General features: G+C 36.2%; 1 protein-coding gene across 1 annotated transcript; it reads right to left on the bottom strand.

Moving 5' to 3' along the window:
- Positions 1-7,924: 7,924 nt before the first annotated feature.
- LOC104244341 (transcription factor bHLH47-like) lies at positions 7,925-11,167 on the bottom strand. The gene is made up of 5 exons (XM_009799752.2): positions 11,027-11,167; positions 10,304-10,421; positions 9,176-9,294; positions 8,904-9,031; positions 7,925-8,707 (listed from the first exon to the last, which is right to left on the bottom strand). Exons 2-5 carry the CDS (start codon positions 10,369-10,371, stop codon positions 8,324-8,326), a joined length of 699 nt encoding a protein of 232 aa, XP_009798054.1. The 5' UTR covers positions 10,372-10,421; positions 11,027-11,167; the 3' UTR covers positions 7,925-8,323.
- Between the last annotated feature and the right edge of the window lie 517 nt (positions 11,168-11,684).

Genomic DNA, 11,684 nt, shown 5'->3' with positions numbered 1-11,684 from the left:
AGCTTGTTAACCATTATCAAATTTAATATCTCTAATTTGTCCTTGCAACTTACTTATGGTGGCCCTATATTCATTTTCTTTGGTCAACCAGGCCCATTGTTCTTGTGATGCTTCAACAAATTCCTGAATATGAGGCCTTTTGGTTAGCCTTTTAGGTTCGGACCTTGCAGTGAACTTCTTTCTATACCAAGCAAGATAACCAGGAAAGACCTCGCCTCTAGCCATATCACGTACTCGGGTGTTTTCTATCAAATACTGGACCTCATTTCAAATGTGGAGAACCACTTCTTCATGAAATTGACCATCAGAGCGGATCTCAACTGCATGAACACTAAGATCCTCATCTTGGGGAACTACTACCTGACATCTTCCCAACTATCTCAATACACGGTATGGGGCATAAGGTTGGATGCCTCGAAGGCCCATTAGGAAGAAGTAAGGACCGATGGCAGGCATTTACACAATTTCTTTAGCAAGAAGCCAACCCAATGCCCACTCTATCTATCCTGCAGTCAGGGAACGAAAACGGGATATCGAATCTCTAACCCCTTCTCGCATTTTAAACCCTGAAACCCTTGTGTCAAACTCCGCAATGAAACTTTTCCCTGTAGATCCGTAATTCATATATTGAGGCTGATGGCATAGATGCTCAATCATCCACATTTGTAACAGTAAATTGCATCATTCGAAAAAATCTGCCCCGGCTTTACAAGCCGTGAGAGCTCAGAATATCTCAGATACTATCATAGGGGCGAGAGTGCTCTTGGCATTGGTAATCAAGACTTTGATGACTCCAGCTACCAGCAGATCAATATTCCTGTCATTCCTAGGAAACACTAGAAGGCCTAAGAATGCCACCATGAAAGCGAAGCATCTATGCTCTTTCCATTTTGATCGGTTATTTTTGCTACAGATTTCACTTTCCGGATTGTCAAATCCTCTTACATGCCCGTACTGCTGGTATATGAAGAATAGAGAGGAAAACCCACTTGTCAAGTCTGCATACTAGACCTGCCTACTTATTTTTAACAAATCCAAAAACTTGTGAGGGGTGACTGCCCTTGGAGCGACCAGGTATTTATGTCTTAGACCCTCGGTACTCCCAGCATAGCTGCTATCTCCTCCAAAGTAGGTGTGAGTTTGAAGTCCGAAAAATGCAGAACCTTGTGAGCTGGGTCCCAAAATGTAACCAGTGGTTTTATTATGTCTCCCCTAGGCCTGATCTTTAGTAATCCGGTGAGCGCCCCCAAGTAATGGTTGACCTTGTCTCGTCCTTGCTTACCCAGGTCCTCACATCACATATGTAGTTCCAACGGAATCTTGGTCATAACCTTCATTGGTAAATTTTGACTCGTGCTCATTCTGCACATTTAGATTAAAGTTATTGATTTAAAACAAAGTGGAATTTATTAAAACTGATGAAAGGGGTCATTTTGCAAAATTCAAAGATTAAAAAGAAACATGTCCACTTTTGCAAATACGGCCCTTCAGCACTTCGAAGGGGAAAGATTTTAGGGTTGTGCTTGCTAGGTGGCCAAAAATTGGCAAAGAAACCATTAGTGGCTATTTTTGCAAAAACGGCCTTCCGATGCCCGTTCAAGACGTTCGGCTATTTAGACAAAAATGGCATCACCCACTTTATTTATGACGACAAAGACATCATTTTTTCCTTCAAATTTTGGGTTATTTTTGCAAAAGCGGGGTTGGACTCGATGAGAGGTGCCTACGTATCCCACGTCTGGTGAGAATCAAACTCGTGTAATTCGGTCAGTTTTGACGCAACAGAAAACTATGAAATATTTTGAAACAGTTTTCCCTTATTTTCTTTTCTTTTTTTCAAAATTTCAGTAGAGTTTCGGTATATTTTGGACACCAGGTTTTTCAAAAAACGGGCAATTATCTCTTTATACCTCAATTTTTCAATTTTTCTCCCTATTTTAGAAACCGACCAACATGCAAACCGCGGCAAATAACTGTACAAGTAGCACGTAAGATGCATCAGGATGGCCTTTTTAATTTGGGTACACCTATCCTAGACGGACCCAACCCATGTGTTGAGTCATCAAAGTCAAATGCACATGATGCAAACAAGCGTTCCTACTAGGGATCCGGTATGAGGCTGAGTTATTCTACGTTTAAACCTTGGTTGTATTGTTCTACACCTAGCTTACCCGAGCGGACAACTCGAGCCGAGGGGAGGCAGCGTACTGGTAACCAAAAGATCATCGGGTTTTGCAACTTATCCGAACCTCATTCTAATTTAGGGTATGACACTAACAGAAAAGAAGTCATGACAGCGTGCACTTCCCAGAAGATGAGAAGAGAAGGGTTTCGTAGCAGTTTATATACAATTCAAAGCGGTAAAAAGCGGCATTTAGCACATTAGGCCCAAACATGTAAAAATCGGATAATAAATAAATCCAACTATAACAGTTATTCTAAGCTCGAATTCTTGAACCCTGAACCAGAAGTTCTAGGTTTTGACTCCCCAGCAGAGTCGCCAGAGCTGTCACACCTCCTTTTTACCACCGGAGGGGATATAAGGGAGTTTTTTCAATTAAAGTGACATTAATCGAAATGGAATTATTTTATTTAATTTTTAGAGTCACCACTTGGGATAATTTATGGTGTCCCAAGTCACCGGTTTATTCTAAATTTCAAATCGAGGAAATTTTTGACTTTATTTAAAAGTCTGTGAACCAGAAATTCTAAGTAAGGAATTCTGTTAACCCTGGAGAAGGTGTTATACATTCCCGTATTTCGTGGTTCTAGCACGGTCGCTTAAACTATTAATAATTGGCCTATTAACTGATTTACTACACATTTTAAACCTATTGTGCATTTCTAACTTTATAACCGCTTTTAATTATTTTTTATGAAATTATTCTGGAACAAGTTATGATTGTCGTACAATTGTTTGTTTGATACACATTGCGAATCATGTCACGGGAACCCTACCCACGATCTACAACATGTTTAATTTATTAAAGTTATTAGAAGTTGTGGCTAGGTTATATAAATGTACCCCCGAATTTGGAAAATTAGGTATCATAACTACGTCATGGGAACTGTACCCGTAGCTATGATGATTTTATTATAAACGCGTCTAAAGCAAGCTACGAATGTTTTAAAATGTTTTCTATACTAAGCTATAATACTAATATGAGGTCCATAGATTTAAGTGATTCGATTGTGAATGGCACACCTCGATTTATTTTAAAAGGTTTGTGTTTCACTAAGCAAAACTAAGGATACTCATGTTTTAATCCTAATTTGAAATTCACTAAGAAGCCTTTAATCATGGACAAGCTTAAGGTGAAAAGCTAGGCTTTTAATCAAGGTTGAAAAGGGGTTTGGGCTAGCAATGTCCCATTACTTATTTATTTAAGGAGAAACAGCAAATTCAGAACTGTATTGGGCTGGAGTTTGGCCCAACAGCAAAGAGTTTAAAAAACACCTTGCTGAGTCTGATTCAAACTGCCCACATTGGGCTTATATTTAGGCGGGCCCAGTTGTTACATGTTTTCTAGTTGGGCCTATCTACCTCTACATCTGAATTAACCACATTCACAACAAACTAAACTTCAATTTGCTTTTAAGTAAAAGCCAGAATTTAAAGATCAGAGTACAGTTCTAGTTCGAAAAATAACCATATGATTGGCAAGATAAACAGAGCATATATTTTTACTATGATTTATAATAAAAGAGAACTCTTACAACTGAATCAAATTTTGGGCTTAGGGCCCAGGCCCAATGTCCTAGGCCCAGATTCATTTAGTTTTTTTTATCTGGGCTTCAGATTCAGCCCTCTTTAAATAAAAGAACAGTCATTTCGTCCTTACAGAGTGGGCTCACAACCTGACCCATTGCACCACTATTGTTTATGAAAATATAACAATATAATTAAACTCCTAAAGCAGCTGTTTTGAATGAAATTAAAGCCTAGTTCATTACAGTTTTCAAAACATAAAAATAAGAAAACTTCTCAAAATCAACACATTACATTATAACCTACTAAATACATAAACTAACTACATTAACAACTAATCTATTACAATTTCTGTAGAACTAGCAACCTGAAAAATCCCTGCCTCTTTTTGACATGATTTGTCTATTAAAGCTTGGTCTCTCTCATGTTAAATAGTAGGATCCCAATTTTCCAGCTTTTGAGCCTGCTGATTTGCCAACTAGTGACCAAATCTGCAGATACTAGCTTATGGTTTGCCAACAGTCTTAGGTCATATTAAGGAAACAACATATTATTCATTTAAAAAAGAAAGAAGAGAAGATAGCATGACTTTAATAAAAACAGCATTCAGGATCAGCTTTAAAACATAGAGCATTTGGCTAACAGAAACAGACCAAACAGTGAGAGTCATGTTGATTCCTTTCTATGTTCAACAATAAATTCAATTTCATTCATATCAAATCAATCAAACATCACATAAAACTCTTTCATTGTACATGGCTTACAAGCTCATTAATAGTATATCATTTCAGAAAAAACCAGTAGTACATGAGGAAGAAATAAAGTTAGTACCCTGAATAAACAGCAATCAAAAACCAGCAAGTATAAGATGAAAAACTGGTTGAAAACTCAAAAGAAAAGGAGCAGCAGCAGAAACCAGATAGTCAGCAACCAAAAATCAAAACCAAACTTCAACAACAGCTAACCACAGTAAAACCCCAAAGAGAAACCAAGAAAACCTTCACTTTCAAACCACATTTTCAGCTTATGAAGACTAGAAGAAATCAGGGAGGTCTTTGAGTGTTTTTTGCTAAACCAAAAAGCAAAAGAAAACCATTTTTTAAGTACACAATGGCTGGAATTTTAAGAGTGTTTTTTAGGGTTTTTCAATCTGCTTTTCTCTATAGAAAAGGTATTATATATAAGCACCAAAGATGTCATGTGCTGAAAGAATTATTCCATCGGCCACAAAGAGCATATTCTAACAGAATTGGGCAGTTGGTTGTCCCTCATTGGTCTCAGTACTTTGTACTAACCAAATAAGGTCAGCTGCCCCCCTATTCTAGAACATTCCAGCATGAATTTTATCCAATTTTAGAATTATCTACCCCTTGATGACCCCTTAAGTTTCCTTTTATTCGATTAGCCCCCAAGAAGTTCCTACTGATTCACAAATTTAGGCAAACAAAGATAAGACTGGAAAGGATCGGAATGCAAATCAAAATGGCAAACAAAAACTGAAAATGATGCAATTTGGACTAAGAACCTAATCAGTAAAGGAAAGTGTTTTATCTAATTAAACCTAAACAAAACTAAACTTAAACGGCTAAATGCATTTATACAGTAACAAAACCAAAATTATCAGGAAAAACCACAACAAAATCCTAGAAGTTAAATTACTCAATTTATGAATTAACATGTTGAAATTTAGAATACAGGAGAGGAGCAGTTAAACAAGAGAAATGGAAATAAAGACAGAACAAACAATTCACCAGAACCTTAGTTAAGTTAAACCTATGCAAAATTGAAATGAAATCTTAGCATGCTTTAATTAATCTAATGAACAACGTGTAAACAAATAACTAACAGTTTAAAAGAAGAAAAACCCTAAAATCATGTGGTAAAACAGGAACAATTAAACACGAAAAGGAATCAACAAAGAAAAAGGAAAAATAAAGAAAAGGTGGAAGAAGTTACCTATATTCGTTTTTTTAAAACAAATTGGACCAACTAACGAATCTTGATCAAGCTTCGAAAGGGTAAAATGAACATTGAACTAACATCAATCGACTGTTTTCAACAAGAACAGTCGAAATGAAAGTTGGAGTTCAAATGACCAAACGTTGACCGTAAACCAGAAAAGGGTACAAGATTAGGGTTCTGAGGATTTCATAATTGAAATTCGAAGAAATTGGCTGGGATTTTCGGGAAATTGATTATAGTTTAAGGTTTAGATAGGTGTGAGGACTGTGGGGTGTGATTTTGGGGCCGTTTGGGTAATTTAGGATTTTAGGATTCCGATCTTAGATCTAAGATTCGAAGAGTTTGGTAAGGATTTGAGGGAAATGATTTGGAGATTTGGAAAGGGTAGGGAAAAGAGATTATAGGGTGTAATTTTGGTAGGGTTTGGAGTGTCGCCGCCACCGTGGGGCGATTTCCAGCGGCGGAACAAGGCAGAGCCGGCGAAGGAATTTAGGGCGGCTAGGGTTTGGCTTCTTCAGGTGAAAGAGATGAAATGGGGGTGTTTTGGGGGGTTAGAGGGTGTTTCAGATAGTAATATAGTAAAGGGCCAACCAGTTCCCAGTTGTTAGATCTAAAGTTATCAATGGCTGGGATCAAAAGAATGTAATACGGCGTCATTTTGTTTAATGGGGGCTGGACCGGGTAGGCTATGTTTGGGCCTGGGTCTGGATTGATTTGGGGGGAGGGGAAATTTGGGCCGATTTGGTATAAGAATTAGCCCAAATTCAGATTAAAAACCCCTTTCTTTAATTACCCTTTTTTATTTCCTTTTTCTTTGTTTTTCTTTTTCTTTTTTTTAATTAAAAATCCTAAATTAAATTTCTAAATTAATCTAAATAGTAAAATTAAGCTAATTATATAATTATAATATTTATAACAATTACTTGATCCTAAATTAAAAGAGAAAATTCACTAATCGAAGAATTAAAAGCAAAAATATAAAAATGAGCCATTTTTGTGATTTTCATTTTCAATAAAACAAATAATTAACTAATCTAAAAATATAAAAACAAAATCTAAATGCAATGCATGGTATTTTTGACATTTTTTATGATTTTAACAAAATTAAACGTGCACAAAAATGCAATCAATTAATAAAATCCTACGAAAATCCTATAAAATGGCAAACAACTAGAAAAAATCTATTTTTTTTTATTTTATAGGAGTATTTAGTGTAGGGCAAAAATCACATGCCCACACACATAGTGGCCATATATCACTGTTTTGAAACCTTCTGAAAGATATTTTATTCGGTTTTACTTGAACATGGCATGTGCAAACTGATTTGACTTAAATTGCCGGATTTGAAAGTATGTCTACTTTCTTTGAGATTACTGAAATTTGAATTATAATTGTGCAGCTCGTCACTATCTTCAGTTCTTTATTTAGTCATGTTACTTACTGAGTTGGTTGTACTCACGCTACACTCTGCACTTCGTGTGCAGATCCATGTGTTTCCGGACACGCTGGGTGTTGATATTGTGCGCGTCTGATCTTTGGAGACTATGAGGTAGCTACCTGGCGTTCGCAGTCCTTGTTTCTCCTTCCCTATCTCTTCTTTTATTGTATTTAGATCCAGACTTTCATAGACATTTCTTTTCTAGGCTAGTGATGTATAGATGCTCATGGGCTCAGTGACACCCTAATTTGGGAGCTATTTTCCGTATTTGTGTTTTGGATTTTACCCCCATTTATGAAAACTTTGTTTATTTAAAACTACTTGATTCGTTTTCTGTTAATTGTTGGAAATATTTTGGTAATGTCATCTTGCCTAGTACTACGATAGGCACCATCACGACAGGTTAGAATTTGAGTCGTGACACAAGCATATGAAAAACATAAAATAGAAAAAATGGGGCTCAAATACACAAAATGACCGGCTGGGTCATTACAACTAACAAACTCCTAAAACAGTAGTGATGGTAATACATGTTCTCATGTCTGGGCCACTCCAGATAGTGAAAATATTTGTCGAATGAATAAAATCAATACTAATTTTTCAACATCTAAAGGTGGAAACATGGCAAATACATATAAAATTATTATGAGCAAATGTTGAAGAATGCTATTTCAATCCACTCTTCATACTTAAGAAAAGGAAGAGGAAACAAGGTAGTATAACAAAAGGAAAGGCTAATAAAGAGTGGAAGAAAAAGGAAGAGGAAACAAGGTAGTATAACAAAAGGAAAGGCTAATAAAGAGTGGAGGAAGATATTTAGAGAATTTAATTGCCCCTCTTGGTGGTGCAAAAATAACCAAAGAGATCTATAATGACAGATGTCACGCCAAATGCCTACTTATAGGCTTACTTACATCACCAGTTATCAAGATTTAAGGAAATAGGAAATAACACCAATCAGCTCTCTAGACTGCTTACTGCTCTAGCTACATTGAACCGTATATCTTCCCCGTGATAGCACAAGAAGAATGTCACCGGTTATAGTGCAGGGAAACTGTTATATACAATGGGAGCTGCAAGTCCAAAATATTGATGGAATATGCTGCTTATCGTCTAAATCTGCACGACTGCCAAATTGTACTTGGCTTCCCTTTTAAGGCCTCAACTCTACTAGAAAAGTACTCTTACAAACTATTTTGAACCTCCTGTCCTAATTAAGGTCGCTTTTCAAGAATTTGGGATGGCCATACATCAGCTGGAGTTGGATATCTGGCCTGTGGTTTCTTCACACAATATGTGGGCATAGCTGCGGGCTTTGCAGTATCAGGCTGCGGATAAGCTTGAGGAGTAGAATTCAAGGGAACGACATAAAGAGGGTTCATCATTTGCATCTGCTGGAACGGATGCTCTGGACCAGGCAATCGGAGAAAGTTATCTGGAACTTGTGAGGCTAACTGTGGTAGCTGAGTTTCAGGAAGACTCAGATTTAGGTCAAGATTAGTCTCAGCTACCTTTTCTTTGACTTCACCATCTAATTTGCCAATTTGAGCCTCCAGAGCGGAGTTGTCATCCTGTAGCTCCTTTTTCTCCATACTAAGCTGTCAATGAGAAAGGATGGATTTCAGTAATGCAGGTTTACAAAGAAAGACAATAGAAAATGGGGAAAAGCTACACAGTTTAAGTCGCATAATCAAAAAGCTGAGTGCGTTCGAAAATCTTGATGACAAATGATGGGAAAATGCATCGTTATAGCATCATCAAGCAGGAAATATAACTTGAAATTAAGAGGCTTACATATTGAGATTCAGACAGCAAGGCTATATTTTCTCTCTTTAGATGCTTGATCTGGGATATCATGTCCTTTACGAAACGAGCAGTCTCATTCAATATGGAGGCTTTTCCATTTGTTTGCTCAGATAGTTCTACAACAATAAGGCATCAGTGTCAAGCTTCTATAATTGTATGGTTAATCTGAAGACTCTGATTTGAAAGTAGATAATGTAAGAATGCCACTTTTGCAATTTGCCAAAAAGAAATAACGGATCATTAGCAGACAAGGAAATTACCAAGTGCATTGGCCAAATCGAGAAAAAGCTCATTCAAATGCTCACGCTTCAGTTTCTCTCGCTCGGCCTTGTGAACTCTTTTTGGAACTTTCTTCTGAATCTTCTTGCAGGAAGGAGAGCTGCATAAAGAGAGCCATAAAACAATCAAACAAGATTCACAATAGCTTTTCCAGTAATAACAAATCACAGAGAGCAGTGCATATCAATGTCATAAATAACTTCTCCGGGAAATTTTGGGAAGAGAATATTATTTTATCAAAGAATTAACCCGAAATACTAACTTAGTTCCTTGTTTCAGATCGGTGCCTAACTGATCTCCATTTTTTGAAAAGTGGCTCTTACAGTTAAAAGCCAACTGAAGCATTTGAAATTTTTTTTTTGGGGGGGAGAGCTCGAAAATGATGTTCGAATTGATTTGAAGTTGCACATTTTTTAGCAGAGGAGAGGGGATAGAACCGTAACTACTGATTAAATTAACTTGAAAAATTATAACTGCTCTCTCCAAAAAGCTTCAGTTTTTCAGCTAAAACTTGATGAAAGATCCGCGGGATTAATTTGGAAAAACAGTAGGGATATGCAAGAACAAACAATTTTTGCTGAAACTTCGGCATGAAAAATTAAGTATTTTGCAAATGGTAAGCAACTATCCTAAGCAGATACGATAATGATCCAAAACTACGTTAAAAGACCACCATGTATCATAAAAAACTTCCTACTTCTGGTGAGACGAACCAGAAAATCACTAAAGAAAGAAAAAATTTGCGAACAAATCAAATCATCGGAGGCAGTTTGAGCTTTTGCATTAACATGACCAATTTGAGAAAACACTATATGTAGGTATTATTCCACCACAAAGTCTTTTGCACAGTCCAGCTCCAACCGAAAAACTAAAGCTTTTGGTATGCCCATGTGTGTAGGATCTATACGGGCTTATGTCCTTGAAAAGAACAAGAAACATAAGCCAAGTTGTGTTCAAGCTTCTAAGTGGCATCAACATCAGATTGTATAAAAATCATAGCAAAACGAAAGAAAGCAGGAAGCAAACTTCTTATAGATTGCTGTAATTGTCTAGAAACTTGATAATGAGATATAACAATTGTTAATAACAATGAACAAGATCTAACTGACCCATTAGGTGATGTCTCCACAGCGATGCCACCATTTTCAGCTGATGAAGTAGGATTTTCAGCACCCATCTTTAACTAGATACCACCTTGAAGGCTTTGATGCTATTGGCCAGACAACGCTGTTATGCAAAATCACAATGAAAGAGAAATACATAAATGTTTTATTCAGATTCAGATACCGTCAATAACGGATAAGCAATGTAAACAAATTGTTACGACGTACTAAATCCATGTCAAATTAGTAGTACAAATGTACAATTAAGGCGTACTTCATAAACTCTGTAGTTCTATTTTAATATTACTGGTTTACATTCCAATCATAAGCCTATCGATCTTTTTAATACTAATAACATAATACAAGCACTAATGAGTGGAAACCAGTGCCACTCCCATATATAATTGAGCTGAGGACTAATAGTAGCAAAAACCCATCACTGTTGCTCCTCTTAATGTAAAATACTAGCTACATAAATACAATCAAGCACCTAAAAGGATTAGAATTTGACCTTATTTATCATCAATAAGGAAGTAAAATCAATCTGGTAAAACACATACCCTATAAAATTAACCCCAAAACAAGACTGTGCACTCAATCCAATCCCAGAAAACTTTTCGGACTATATTCAAGAAAATTAGAGTATTAAAATAGTATGAGAACTTAAAAAGAAACAGTAAATTGAGGAATTTCCAGAGAATGGATTCCAAGAATAGCACGGAAATGTACCTTTCGAGTATTTCCTTTTTCTTTTGTTTATTTTGAAATCAGAATCGGAATGTGAGTTGGGAATTTTTTTTTGGAATACAAGGGGAGGGCTGAAAGAGAAAAAGGAGAGGTTGGTCCTATGTTAGAACTTATTAAAAGAGTGTAAAGAGTTGGGAGGAAGGCGTCAGGCGTGTGGCGAGCACCAAGCCATCAAATGGGGACAGCATAAGATGTGGCACAGGAAGAGCTGTGTTGTTTTGTGATGTAGCAAAAGGCATGCACGTTTCATGCTCGCTTTTTCTGCCTTTGACCTGTGATTAATCATGCTTATCCTTCCATGTTATTCTCGTTTATTTGGTCAGGTCATGTTTGGACATATATTTGATTGAAATGGAAAAAAAAAAATTTGAAGTTATGTTAAAAAATAATTTTTTAAAATTAAATTATTTGAACATATATTTTATTTGAAGAAAAATTAAAGTTTTATGAGTGCGAGAAATATTTTTATCAAAAAACAGCCCTAAACCAGGTTTTGAGGATTCGAAATTTTTTGAAAGTTTTTTTCCCAAAATATTATTATATTTCATAAATAAATAATATTTTCAAAAAAAATATATTTGGAAAGCATAATTTTTTTGTTAAGTTTTATGTTAAATTTTTATCTTTACAAGATATTCAA

The sequence above is a fragment of the Nicotiana sylvestris genome, chromosome 10 (assembly GCF_000393655.2).
Source record: "Nicotiana sylvestris chromosome 10, ASM39365v2, whole genome shotgun sequence".
Lineage (NCBI taxonomy): Eukaryota > Viridiplantae > Streptophyta > Magnoliopsida > Solanales > Solanaceae > Nicotiana > Nicotiana sylvestris.
This window is presented reverse-complemented; position numbering and strand designations above follow the sequence as displayed.

Excerpts from the sequence above, each read along its gene's own strand:
- LOC104244341 (XM_009799752.2), bottom strand. The coding sequence starts at position 10,371 with ATGGGTGCTGAAAATCCTACTTCATCAGCTGAAAATGGTGGCATCGCT. Across the intron at positions 9,295-10,303 it reads GTGGAGACATCACCTAATGG|CTCTCCTTCCTGCAAGAAGA; the intron begins GTCAGTTAGATC and ends CTCTTTATGCAG. Across the intron at positions 9,032-9,175 it reads CGATTTGGCCAATGCACTTG|AACTATCTGAGCAAACAAAT; the intron begins GTAATTTCCTTG and ends TTATTGTTGTAG.